Raw genomic sequence first — 13,609 nt, 5'->3', positions numbered from 1 at the left:
AAGACAAAATATTAGTTAGTGGTTGGCTTAGTACAAGCTTAGATGCAATTGTTGGGAATGATCAAAAATCCATTACATTTTGGAGTAGGGTACATCAATACTACCATGAATGCAAGAAGCTTAATTTTCAAGAACGAACCGTTCACTCACTAACAAATCGTTAGAGCACTATTCAACGTTCAATCAATAAGTTTTGTGCTTGCTTGGCTCAAGTTGAAAACTTGCATCAAAGTGGTCATAGTGAGAATGATAAGGTACCGATTTTTTTTGTTCAGGTTATTTTGTTTGATATGCAAACACTTTTTAGATTTCTTTTGTTCAAGTTATTTTCTTTGATATGCAAACACTTTTGGTCATGATAAATTTATACTCTTTACAGATTAAGCTGACCAAAGCTAGCTACAAAGAGAATGAAAACAATGAATTCACATTTGAGCATTGTTGGGAAATATTAAGATATCAACCAAAATGGATATTGTAGAAAGAAGAAGTCAAGGGAAAAAAAAAAAAAAGGTCACTTCTGCTTCTCCTCCTACCCCACACACTATAAATTTGGGAGATGAAGACTTGTCTTCAATGTCCTCTCATTGGGGGAGACCACAAAGCAGGAAGGCTCAAAAAGATCAAGAGAAGAAAAAAAATCACAAAGAAGAAAAATCGAAACAACTTGAAGCAGTGGTTGAGCGAATAACTAATGACAAGAAGCAACTCCACGATGAAAAGATGGCCAAAATAGATATGTTGGTAGAAATTGAAAAGGAGAAGATTAAGCTGAAAACATAAATTGAAAAAGAAAAGGTGAAGCAGAAAGACCGTTTGATCACGATGGTCGAGGAAGAAAAAAAATGAAAAGATTATGTTGATGGATATTAGTGGATTGGATGAAGTGCAACGAGAGTACATTATGAAACGACGATTACAAATTCATCAAAATATGAAGAATTGATATATCAGATTTTATACTTTTGGTATTGTGTTGTAATATGATACTATATTCTGTTTTTTGGAATAACTATTGAAATTTTATTATGGTTTGTAAATATGCTACTTCATCATACAATATTACATCAAAACCAACTTAAATTCAAGTGCAATAACATTGTAAATAAAATGTAATATAAAAAACACATATTTTGGTTGATATTGGTTCACTTTTCACCTCGTAGCATCCATTGATGTTCAATAAGGTCAAATTGTAGTTGTGAATGAGTTTCTTTGTTTCTAATGCCGCGATGACGTTGAAGAAAATCTACAAATTGAGAAGTGGGATAACGGGAAATTGGTTCTAGGTTTGTATCATCTTCTTAGTCATAATCAAAGTCATGTGCTCTAAGGTAAGAATTTCTTTCATCCTCAACGATCATGTTGTGTAATATTATGCACGCCATCATAATATCTTTTAGTTCAGATTGACAAAAATATCGTGCTGGTCCACGAACAATTGCAAATCGTGCCTGTAGAACTCCAAATGCTCGCTCGACATCCTTCCTTGTAGATTCTTGAGCTGATGCAAACAATTGCCTTTTACGACCTTGTGGTGTTGGAATGGTTTTGACAAATATAGATCATGAAGGATAGATTCCATCTGCAAGATAGTATCCCATAGTATAATCGTGACCATTGATTGAGTAGTTAACTTTAGGAGCACGACCTTCAGCAAGTTCTGTAAATATATTAGATCTTTCCAGCACATTGATATCATTATGTGACCCAGGTAAACCAAAAAATGCATGTCACATCCAAAGATCATAAGACGTCACTGCTTTCAAAATAATTGTTGGCTCATGTGCATGACCAGTATACATACCTCTTCATGCAGTCGGACAATTCTTCCATTTCCAGTGCATACAGTCAATGCTCCCCAACATACCTGGAAATCCCCGTTTCTCACCGACTGCTAGCAATCTAGCAATGCCATTGTTATTTGGAGACTGCAAGTACTCATCTCCAAAGATTGAGATTACCGCTTTGGCAAAAAGTTTCATGCTCTTTATGACTGTGGTTTCTCCAATTCTTACATACTCATCCATGAGATCAGCTCCAACTCCATAAGCTAGGATCCTCAAGGCGGCAGTCACCTTTTGTAAAGAAGAAAGCCCAAGAGTTCCAACAGCATTTCTTCTTTGAACGAAGTATGATTCATGATTCTCCACATTGTTAAGAATTCGAAGAAAGATGTCACGATTCATTTGAAACCTCCTCCTGAATATATTAGGAGGATATATCGATGGATCGGCAAAGTAGTCATTGAAGAGACGTATGTGACCCTCCAAAGGATTTCTCCTAATAAACACACGTCGTTGCTTGCCGGGAATGATCTGTGATCGCGAACCTTCTTCATCATCTAATGAATCTTCAATTAAAAAGGCAGTTACAATTGTTTCCAACTCATCATCAGAAGAAAGTAGACAATCGTAATTACAAATGAAATGAGACATTATTGGAAATTTTTGGGAAAATTGTAATTGTATGAGATTGATGATATGGCTAGGTATTCATAATATTATGTAATTTTATACTAAAAAAATATGGCCGTCGGAGGAATATAGACGTTGGGAAAGTTGGTGCAAAATCATTAATATAGATAATAATAAAAAAATATAGAGGAGAAAGAAATAATAATAAATAAATAAAGATATGATAAATTATAAAGTAGCTGATGTACCCTATATTGAAAAGAGATTCTTTAAATTTAATAAAGTTGATTATTTACTTTAAATTTTAGAAAAGTTGATAAGGAAACTGATGCAATGCAGATGCTCTAACCAACTCACAACCACAAAACTTATCAAACCAAGCAAACGAACACGTCAAGTGAATGCAAACCAAACCGGATAAGATTACCCAAAACCAAACCGATAAGATTACCTGAAACCAAACCGATGAAGCACTAAACTAAGTTTTTACCTGAAACCAAACCGATGAACCACTAAACTAAGTTTTCGGGTTTGGTTCGACTTAGTCAATCTGTAACCACCGCAATTCAGCATTACAAAACTGAACACCTCCACTATGAAGTTACATGAATTGGTATTCATAAAATCGATAATGACAACTTTATTAATAACCCTATTTTTCAATCCCTCGTGTTGGATTTTCTCTAGGAGTTTCAAACTAACATGTATAAATAATAAGAGGGATGGAATGTCGATTATATAGCAATTACCTCTCCGGCCTTAGGAGGTGGTGGGTTTGAACTAAAAGCTTCAGAATCCCATCGCTCTTGAAGAGAGGTTGAGAAGAGGGCCCAAGGCATTCGGGGAGAACTTCCTGGCAAAGAGGAAACAAACTGATGTCGGTTTCGAGTTGTAGGTACATGTGGTTCCATTGTTTCGAATAGACTGGATAAATTCCAGTGTGATACTGGAAGCACCATATGCTGCTGGATGAGGCCCTCCCCTCGACCAGTCAACCCAGGTGACAGTCCGATTCGAGTTTAAAGAACCATGGAACATGTTCAGGTAAGTCGGCATATAGTGCTCGTCTGGATAGCAAGAAGGCTTGCAGTATTTGCGGAAGATTAAGTAGTACTGGTAATCTGCTACGATGTACGCTGCCAGTTCTCTGTTGAGTTCAAACCACTGGGAACCTTTTCTCCAGTGATAGAGCTTGATTGTAGGAGCCATGCGACGGTTATAACGGCCGCGACCTTGTTGAGAGATCTCGTCGTAGGATTCAACAAAGCTGTGGGCAGAGTATACGAGATAGTTGTAAACGGTTGAGAAGTCGTACACTGGAATGCAACTTTCAGAGAGGAGAACAAAGCGTTCGTTGGAGAAATCCAGCAAAGCATTGGCCAAGAGACGCTTCTCTGCATCGACTAATGTCACTGATCCCCAAGAAACCTCCTGCAGGAAGAGAAGTTATTAGCATATAGAAATAGCAGCAGTTATAAGCTAAAATGAATATGTTAGTTAACAAATCCTTCATCATACTCTATCTAAGTACATTCCAAATTTGTGTGCTCAAATGAATGCCCGTAATGACTGCAAAACCTTAATTAAGCCCCTATTGTATAATTTAGTGAAGAATGTCAATGGTTTGACTAAAGTAAACATTCTTCAACCAGTTTACTGTCAACCAGTTCATCTTCATTCTCCAGTTCTAACTTAGCGTTCTGTTTATTTGGAGGCAAATAGGAGGGGAAAGAAAAGAGAAAAGGAAATGAATTTGCTATTCTCTTGTTCACTTGGAACCAAGATGACTACAAAACCTAATTCTATACAATTTCTCCATTTTCTTTCTGCCCAAATTGAATGGTTGCAGAAGTATAGAGTAAGATCTAATAGATAAAAGTAATGAAAAGACAAGAAATGAAATATGTTATCTGACTTCTATTCAATTCCATATCTTTGAAAACTTGGATGGAAATAACATCACTACCAATTTGTGTTAATTAGATGTTTAAACTTTATTTCCGTAGAGGAATTGGATTCCTCTTCTCTACTTGCTTCTGAGAAAACAAGAGAAATTTATCTCTTTTTTTCCCTCCTACTTCCATCCAAGTAAGCACATAATTCTTTTCCATCTGGTTTCATAAAAAAAAACAAGATATAAGGAAACGGGTGAAAATATGATTCAAATTACTTCTCTCGCATTTTTTCCCCCTTCAAGTAACTAGCCTTTAAACAGAGAATAAAGATCACACATACACCTTAAGCTTTAGCAAAATTTAGCATGCTCTAACCATACATCATCCAATATCCTATAACAAGGTCAAGAAAAAAGCAATTCATCTTTGCATAAAAAAGAACCTTAAAACCAGAGAAAGCCACATGCATCTGCAAAGCTTGACACGGTTGGTCATCAAGCCAGTAGTGGGTAGCACTTCAATTATGATTTTAACCTTTGATACTAAATATACACAGGAGACATCATTTCAAAAACAAAAGATGAATCTCACCTCGCTAGGGATCTGCCGGCTGTAGAACGCAGAACTTTCGGAGACATTAAGTTTGTAATCAGGAAGTGTGTGGACATATACTGAATACAGCCCCTCATGGCCTTTGAAGAATCTGTCCCACAGTTGCACGAAGGGCAGAGGCCCTCTTGTCATGAACATGAAGGCCACCTTTGGCACCCTTTGAAATGGATACTCTTCCATCTTAGGCACCATAGAAGCTCTCCAGAATAGCTCTTCGTCTGTCATACTATGCATCAAATGCTCAGGAGTTACAAAACTCTTGAAGCTCAAAAACTCCTTATCACAGTTGGCCATGTACATTGTACTCGGGAAAAAGATTTCGGTCTGTGAATTGAAGGAACGGGTGAAGCGACCACTCGCTGACAAGCCTATGACGACCCCGGCCATGAATATGACCAGAAAAGAGATGAATTTGATCAACCCAACAGACCAGTTTTTCCTCGGAGGGCAAGGGAAGAAGTCAGCCTCATCTTCATCTGGTTTGCTCCTCGGCTTCATCTTTTCTGCTCTAGCTAATCACCCTTTTCTGATCAAAGGAAGATGCTCGAACAACAGGCTGAATTTCACACCAAATAGAACAAACCGCCGAATCTCCCGACACAAACCCTAAATCCTCCCGGGAAAACTATCTAATGAGACGGCGAGGGATCGAGAAACCCTACGAAATCATCTACCAAATATTTGCGATCCAATCCTCCAAAGATGGGATTTTCTCCAGAAGGGATCACGAGACGCTCACCAGCAAGCCAACTGTTCGTCTTTGCGCCTCGATCCTCCAGCAGCCGCAGCAGCGATTCTAGGGTTCGCACAAGGACGAATCGAGAGCGAGCGGAGAAAAAAAAGGATCGTCTTTTCTGCACTTGGATCGATCGCAATTCATTCTCCGTCGTCAACGGATCGCCTTCGATCGAATCGTCCGTTTCAAACTGCTACCGCACCAGTCACCACGACATTGCCGAACCAACACACATGGATTCTGTCAACTGTCCACTGTATACGATCGGTAATGAGAAATAATTATATTTATATGTTTTAAATTTAAAATCATATCATTTGAATTATAAATTGAGTAAAAAATAATTAAAAGGGTAAAAATCAAAATAACATCTCAAAATATACAAATTATTAAACTTTTCAAAAAAAAAAAAAGAAGTAAAAGGCACCCATCCAATAATTTATATTCAAAATACTCCTTCTTAATATAGAAACTACCAATAACTACTCCAACATGTAATAACTACTTGATAACTACTACAATATCATTATTTTTACTTTCAAAGTCATTATAATAGCTAAGACTAACTGTGTTTGTTACAATGTGTAAAGTTACTTTATAACTATCATAGAAGCCTAGAAGTACTAAAGTAGTTGCTATAATTATTTTAAAATGATTTTGATAATATTTAAATATTTTTACCAAATTGTTAAATAATATTTTATATAATAGTATTTCGCCTTTAATATTTATGATTCAAGATTTTAATATTTAAAATTTAGCTACATGGTAGCGGCTAATTATAGTACTAAAAACTAGTTATTTAATTGCTACAATATGAAAATTCAAATATTTCATATTAAAAATTATGATTTAAGATTCACGATTATAAATTTAGGATTTAACTACCATGTATAAAAATTATTTAGTAGTTATTACAACATGAAGAAAAAAAACAACTAATTTTCTAAACTTTAAATCATAAATTCTAAATTTTATTATGTCAAAATACTCTTTACAACTTAGGGGATATTTGATTCTTTCCTAAGAATAGGAATCGAAATAGAAATCATAATATTTTGGAATGAGAATGACTATGACTGCAGGGGCGAAGAATAATATGGACAAAGCTGGCCACAAGCCCAGCAGAAATTTTAAAATTTTAAGCCTAGGTATATATATTTAAAGCCCATTTCATTTAGAGGTAATTATTAAATCAAACTCAATTCATTTTTAAAGCTCAATTCAAGGACTAGGTTATTAATAGCTGATTATTAAATATTTGATAAAGCATTAAAGCCACCGACTAAAGTCACTAAACCCTAAATCATTCACAAAGAAGTTAGAAGTGGCGGCTTGCACACAGACAAAAAAGTGGCGGCTTGGAAAAGTTTGAAGAAACTAAAATTCTCTTAGGTTTGTGTTTCGATTTTATTTATATATAATAGTATAATCAATTACATAGTATATAGATTACGTTTTTTTTAATATTATGTGAATATATTAAGATTTTTATTTTCTAGGGTTGAAATTGAATATTGGAGATTTTAAGATTTCTAATATTTAGGATTGAAAATGTAAACATTGAACTTAGTATCTAGTTTATATTTGTTCAAAGAAGATAAATTTGTGAAAATTTTTAGGGTTGAAATTTGAAAATGTTGTGTACGGTTGAAATTTTTATCTTGATATTTGAAAATGTAGAGAAATTTGTTTCATTTGTTAGCTTCCCACATGTTCGAAGTGTATTTTTTAAAAAATTATTTTTGAAAAATGATTTTACTTGTTATTTTATATTTATAATTGTGCTGATTCTTTTTAATTGAACTTATATTATAGGTTAAAAAAAGTAAAAAATTTGCAATTTGAATTGAATTAGCTTAAATAATTTAGACTTACAAAATTTATTTTGATTACAGGTGAAATATTACAATGAAGAATCAAAAAATCTTTGATTTCTTCAGAAAGAAGAATGATGAATCAACAAGTGATTTAAATGGGTCAAATAACATATCTCCTTGTATTTCAGAACCAGCATCTACTAAAAGACCAAGACTTGAAAATGAGGCTCTTGATGAGCCGCTTCCGAATTCAAGTAACAATTTGCAATATGTTTCTGATCCTGGAATTCGCATCCCAATTTTACAACATCCCATTGAACTTCAAGATGAGGTAAGAAGAGCATATATTGATAAAGGGCCAATTCAACCTATATATGATTATCCTTTTACTGAATGTGAAGGTCAAAAGCGTAGATTCCAATCTTCTTGGTTTCAAAAATATCCTTGGCTTGAATTTTCTATTGAGAAACAAAGTGCATTTTGTTTCCCTTGCTATGTTTTTGACACTAACTCAGCACAATTTGACACATTAACTGTCACGGGATTTAAAAATTGGAAAAGAGTTAATTGTAAAAATTGTCCATTCAAGAGACATGAAGGAGATGGGAATTCAAGACATAGCTTTGCCATGCGAAAATGGGGAGATTTGAAAAATCTTGATCAGCATATTGATAGAAGATTAGAAAAACAATATTCTAAGCAAATTGAGCAAAATCGGTTGCTCTTAAAGGTGTCCATAGGAAGTGTGAAGTTTCTTGCAATGCAAGGTTGTGCTTTTAGGGGTCATGATGAATCAGTTGCCTCTAAAAACCGTGGAAATTATTTGGAATTGGTAGCTTTGTTGGGAAGAATGAATCCAGAAATTGGTAGTACTTTGGAAAAAGCATCTAAAAATGCAAAGTACACATCACCAGAAATTCAAAGAGAGATTTTGAAAATTATTGCTGATATTGTGAGGGATAAAATTCGTGCAGAAATTGGAGAAGCCAAGTTTTGTATCCTCGTTGATGAAGTAATTGATGAGTCAAGTAAAGAACAAATGGCTATCATTTTAAGATATGTTGATCGGGATGGGTTCATGTTAGTTAGAACCCTAGAGCCAATCATTTGATGATTATAAGGACTCATTGTATCATATTCTTGTATATATATTAAGGCATTTGGTTTTTGGTTATTATGCTTATTTGTATTAGTGCCAGATAAAATAAGTATAGTAACGTCCTTGAGTAGAAGGTTCTTACCTATATCAATCGATTGGTTGAATCGATAGTGAGATGATATAGGGAACACTACTCTAAATCATTCCTAGTCGAGTATTAACATTCAGGGATGATGTTAATACAATAAGACTAGCATGTAGGTCAGCTCGATGACTTGATCTCACAAGTCATGGATATAGAGATATCAAGCTGACACATGGGTATGCATTAGAGAATGTATACTGAATGACCCGCCATGAGAAAGTATCATGGATCGTTATATGAGTGTCATATACTTTCTCAAGTGGCTATTAGTATGACTATTAGTCCTTTGACCTGAAGTCACCATGGATCCCTACATAAGAAGTTATGTACTTTAGTTTCATCAAACGTCACCCGTAACTGGGTGAACTATAAAGGCGATTACTGGGTATATAACGAATTATGTAGAGGGATGTGAGTGATGTAGATGGGATCTATCCCTCCCATATGACGGGAGCGACATCAATATTCTTGATAGAGTGAGACCACTAAATGCATGTCCATGCCCAAATGAGTCAACATGAGATGTTGAGCTCATTTGATCGAGTGAGTCTACTTGGAGTTCAAGATTTAGATTGATTAGAGGATGACACGGTCTATGCCTCACATTGATCAATCTAGATGTCTAGGATAGAAGGACAATGTCACATATTGTGAGGAGTCACAATTAGTAGTCACAAGGTGATGTTGGATCTCAACATTCTTGTAACTTGGGTAGTAATGATGTATTGCTAGATACCGCTCATTACTTATGCTTCTAAATGAGTTTAGGGGCATTGCCAACGTTACAAGAACTTATTGGGTCACACACAAAGAACATGTGGATGGAGATTAGGTTCATATGATGAACCAATTGGATTAGGTTCATTTGATGCACTAAAGATTGGATTCAAATTAGACTTATTGAGTTAGACTCAATTAGATTCAATTGTTGAATGAGTCTAATTTAAATTTGATTTATTGAGTCAATTTATATTAATGAATTGAGATTCATTAAATTGAAATTGACTTGAATCAAAGGTTGGATTTAACTCAACAAGGAAGAAAATTGGTCAATTTTGACTTGACTAAATGGATGTTGAAACATCAAGTTTGACTTGATGCATTGCCACATCATGTAGGTTGACTCATCCTACATGGCATGACACATCCTTGCCACATCATCACCACCTCATAATGGTGTGCCACCTCATGGAGGTTACACACCCATTCCTTTTAATGTGGTCGGCCACATTAAATGAGGGGGTTACATTTGTGTGGCCGGCCACACATTTGATGGGGTGTGAATGCAATTGATTTGCATTCATTCTTGCTTCTTCTTCCTTGGATGCTTGCTTCTCTTGGTGGTTGCCGTGACTTCCATGGTGGTGAGAAGGTGTTGAGTTTTCATCCAAGAAAAGATAAGAGAGTGTGAAGGACACAAGAAGAGGATACTACTAGTTGAGTATGTGAGAGTCTTCTTGTTTTCTCTCTTTTCTCCCTTTCCCATCCGAGAGCTCTAGAAAGTGCTAGCACACTTGGGGCTCTCTTCTCCATCCTTGAGTGCTAGAGAGCACTCCTTGTTCGTGTGGATATCACTAGAGAAGTATCTACCTTGATACTTTGGAGATCCGACATGTACCTTGGACGAGCGGGAATTTTGCGAGGGCACGCTTCAAAGGTAAAAACTCTCAACATGTAGATCTAGGAGTAGATCTAAAGTTTTTGAAACTCGTACTTGTATTTCGTTCGGTTTTCCTTGCACGGATCTACAACTTTGGGTGATTCGGGGTTTCCGCGACGCGAAAAGCGATTTTCGCGGCCCGAAAAACCCAACAGTTCATTAGAGAACGATTTTTTGAAGTTGTTCACGTTGAAAATACAAGTGCATTAACTTTGAAAAAAGAGATATGCAATGTATTCAACCAATACAATATGTTAACTGAAAATCTAAGGGGGCAAGGCTATGATGGCGCAAGTAATATGCGTGGGGAATGGAATGGACTCCAGGCTTTATTTCTTAAAGATTCTCCACATGCTTATTATATTCATTGTTTTGCTCATAGACTACAACTTGCTTTAGTTGCAGTTTCTAAAGAGGTGCATGATGTGTGGCCTTTCTTTTCAACATTAACTTCGGCTATTAATTTTGTTGGTTCATCTGCTAAACGTCAGTTTCAATTAAAATCTATCCGAAAAGCTGAAATTAATGATTTGATAAAATTGGGAGAAATTGACACTGGTACTGGATCTAATCAAAATTGTTCTTTGGTACAAGCTGGAGCTACTCGTTGGAGTTCACATTTCAACTCTGTTAGGAGATTCATTGGTTTGTTTGGTTCAGTGAGTACACTTCTTCAAGATCTTGTCGACAAAGGTCTCAATAGTAACATTCAAGGAGAGGCTAAAGGTTTGTACTTGGATATAAAATCATTTGACTTTGTATTTGTATTATTTTTGATGCATGAAGTTTTGGGAATATCAGATAAGTTGTGTCAGACATTACAGAAGAATGACATAGATATTTTGAATGCTATAAATTTGGTTTCTACTACTAGACTAAATCTTCAACAGATCCGAGATGATAGATGGGAAGGTTTTCTTTGGAGTGTGTTGAAGTTTTGTGAAAGCAATGATGTTGAGGTGCTAGACTTTGATGATTGCTACACACGAGGTACAAAACATTCTTGCCAGCAGAAAAACAATATAACAGTCCATGATCACTATCATTTTGAAATATTTAATACAGTAATAGATTTTCAGTTGATGGAATTGAATGAAAGATTTCCAGAGGGCACAATATAACTTCTTACTCTCAGTAATGCTTTGAGTCCCATTGATGGATTCAAATCATTTTCTCTGCCTAACATTTGTTCTCTTGTTGATAAATTTTACTACTATGATTTCAATCTAGAAGAAAGAGGAGATTTGGAGAGAGAATTAGATCATTATAAATTTGATATACCGCGTCATGTGTAGTTTCAGAATCTTAATTCTTTGCATCATTTGTGCCAAACATTGGCCAGAACGACAAAGTCAGTTATCTATTCTTTGATTGATAGGTTGGTTCGATTGGTTTTGACTCTTCCAGTTTCTACAACAACTACAGAACGAGCCTTTTTAGGGATGAAACTCATTAAGACGCCACTTCGTAATAAAATGGAAAATGACCTTATGGCCAATACCATGGTTGTTTATATAGAGAGGGATATTGCTTCAGGTATTGATACAGAATTTATCATAAACAAGTTTGATGTATTGAAAAATCGCAAAATACGACTTAAATAAGAATTCAGTATGTTTATTTAGTTTCTTTTATTTTTATTATGTGAAGTTCAAATTAATATGTAAAAACACTTTGCCCAGTGCCCACCAGACAAAATATTGCTGGCTACGCCCCTGTATGACTGTATGAACATGAATATCACTCTTAAAAGTAATGTTTGATTAGATGGATATTTTCTATCGAAATAAATTTAAAAAAAATACCCTTAAAGAAAAATAAGAGAAACAATTATTTGTGAGAGAAAGTTGAATGTGAGAAAAATATGATGAGAGAGAATGATGAGAGAAAAAGTGTAATAAGAAAGAATGAAGAGAGAGAAAGCACAATGAGAAAAAATGAGAAAAGAGAGTGTGATGGGAGAGAGCATGATGATAAAAGACAGAAAGAGGAAATATGATGAGAGAAAAAATATGATAAGAGAGTATGAAGAGAGAGGAAGTGTAATGAGAAAAAAATGAGGAGATAGAGTGTGATGGGAGAGATTGAGGAGATGGAAAGTATGATGAGAGAGAAAGTATAATAAGAGAGAAAGTGTGATGAGAGAGAAAGTGTAATGAAAAAAAAAATAAGAAAGCGGATGTGATGGGAGAGATTGAGGAGAGAGAAAGTATGATGGGCGATAAAGTGTGTTGAGAAGAAAGAGAAAAGAGAGTGTGATGTGAGAGGTTGAGGAGAGAGAAAGTATGATGATCCGGTGGTAAGAGCCCGGGACCCCCTAACGAGGGGACCCCCTACGTGACCCTCTGCCAAAGCACTACGCGCCTCCGATGATCGGCGAGTACAATGGAACAACCGACCCGGATGATCATCTGGGTAAGTTCGATAACACAGCTACTCTCCATCAATACACAGATGGAGTAAAGTGCCGAGTTTTTCTTACCACTCTCTCGGGCTCGGCTCAACGGTGGTTTCGGAGATTGCCGGACGGATCCATCACAAGCTTCAAAGATTTCCGAACGGCCTTCCTCCACCATTTTGCAAGCAGTTGATGCTACCAGAAAACGAGCGTGAGCCTGTTCGCCATCAAGCAAGAAGCCCGTGAATCGCTTCGAGCTTACATCCAGCGGTTCAACCAAGTGGCGATGGACATCCCAACGGCCACCTCAGAAACCATGATGAACGCCTTCACACAAGGCCTGGTGGATGGGGATTTCTTCCGATCGCTCATCCGAAAGCCGCCCCGAGACTATGATCACATGCTACACCGGGCGAACGAATACATCAACGTGGAAGAGGCACAAGCGGCCAGGAAAAAAGAAATTCTAGCCGAGCGGCCCCCTCCGTCCGAGCGGAAACAACATGCCGCTTATCAGCCGCCCAGAGGACCGAGGGCCGAAGCAATCAGAGCCCACCATGTCCGATCCCACGTCCAAGAGGTAATTGCCGCTCGGCCAAAGCCAAAGAAGAAATGGACCCCGATGTTCTGCTCCTTCCACCGAACGGATACGCACAACACAAGGGCCGCCAAGCTTGTGGAGCAAAAACAGAAGGCAGCAGCCGAGCGGCCGGAGCAGCAAGCAACTTCAGCGTCTGGCGGCCGAGCGGAAGCACCACCTGGCAGCCCACCGGGATAGGGGATCTTCTTCGGATGAAATGCCTAGACAAGATAACAGAAAGGGGAAA

General features: G+C 36.7%; 3 protein-coding genes across 3 annotated transcripts; 1 reads left to right on the top strand and 2 right to left on the bottom strand.

Annotated features, from left to right (window-relative positions):
- Positions 1-1,304: 1,304 nt before the first annotated feature.
- Positions 1,305-2,438, bottom strand: LOC122013865. Its single transcript, XM_042570081.1, has 2 exons — positions 1,871-2,438; positions 1,305-1,531 (listed from the first exon to the last, which is right to left on the bottom strand). The coding sequence occupies exons 1-2, from the start codon at positions 2,436-2,438 to the stop codon at positions 1,305-1,307; spliced, it is 795 nt and encodes a 264-aa protein (XP_042426015.1).
- Positions 2,439-2,884: 446 nt separating this feature from the next.
- LOC122017069 (glycosyltransferase BC10-like) lies at positions 2,885-5,916 on the bottom strand. Its single transcript, XM_042574546.1, has 2 exons — positions 4,904-5,916; positions 2,885-3,848 (listed from the first exon to the last, which is right to left on the bottom strand). The coding sequence occupies exons 1-2, from the start codon at positions 5,420-5,422 to the stop codon at positions 3,207-3,209; spliced, it is 1,161 nt and encodes a 386-aa protein (XP_042430480.1). The 5' UTR covers positions 5,423-5,916; the 3' UTR covers positions 2,885-3,206.
- A 1,655-nt stretch (positions 5,917-7,571) lies between these two features.
- On the top strand, positions 7,572-11,505 carry LOC122013864. Its single transcript, XM_042570080.1, has 3 exons — positions 7,572-8,560; positions 10,767-11,110; positions 11,171-11,505. The coding sequence occupies exons 1-3, from the start codon at positions 7,572-7,574 to the stop codon at positions 11,503-11,505; spliced, it is 1,668 nt and encodes a 555-aa protein (XP_042426014.1).
- Positions 11,506-13,609: the final 2,104 nt, after the last annotated feature.

Source organism: Zingiber officinale, chromosome 8B (genome assembly GCF_018446385.1).
Source record: "Zingiber officinale cultivar Zhangliang chromosome 8B, Zo_v1.1, whole genome shotgun sequence".
Classification (NCBI taxonomy): domain Eukaryota; kingdom Viridiplantae; phylum Streptophyta; class Magnoliopsida; order Zingiberales; family Zingiberaceae; genus Zingiber; species Zingiber officinale.
The sequence above is the reverse complement of the archived record's forward strand: the minus strand, read 5'-3'. Positions and strand labels throughout refer to the sequence as shown.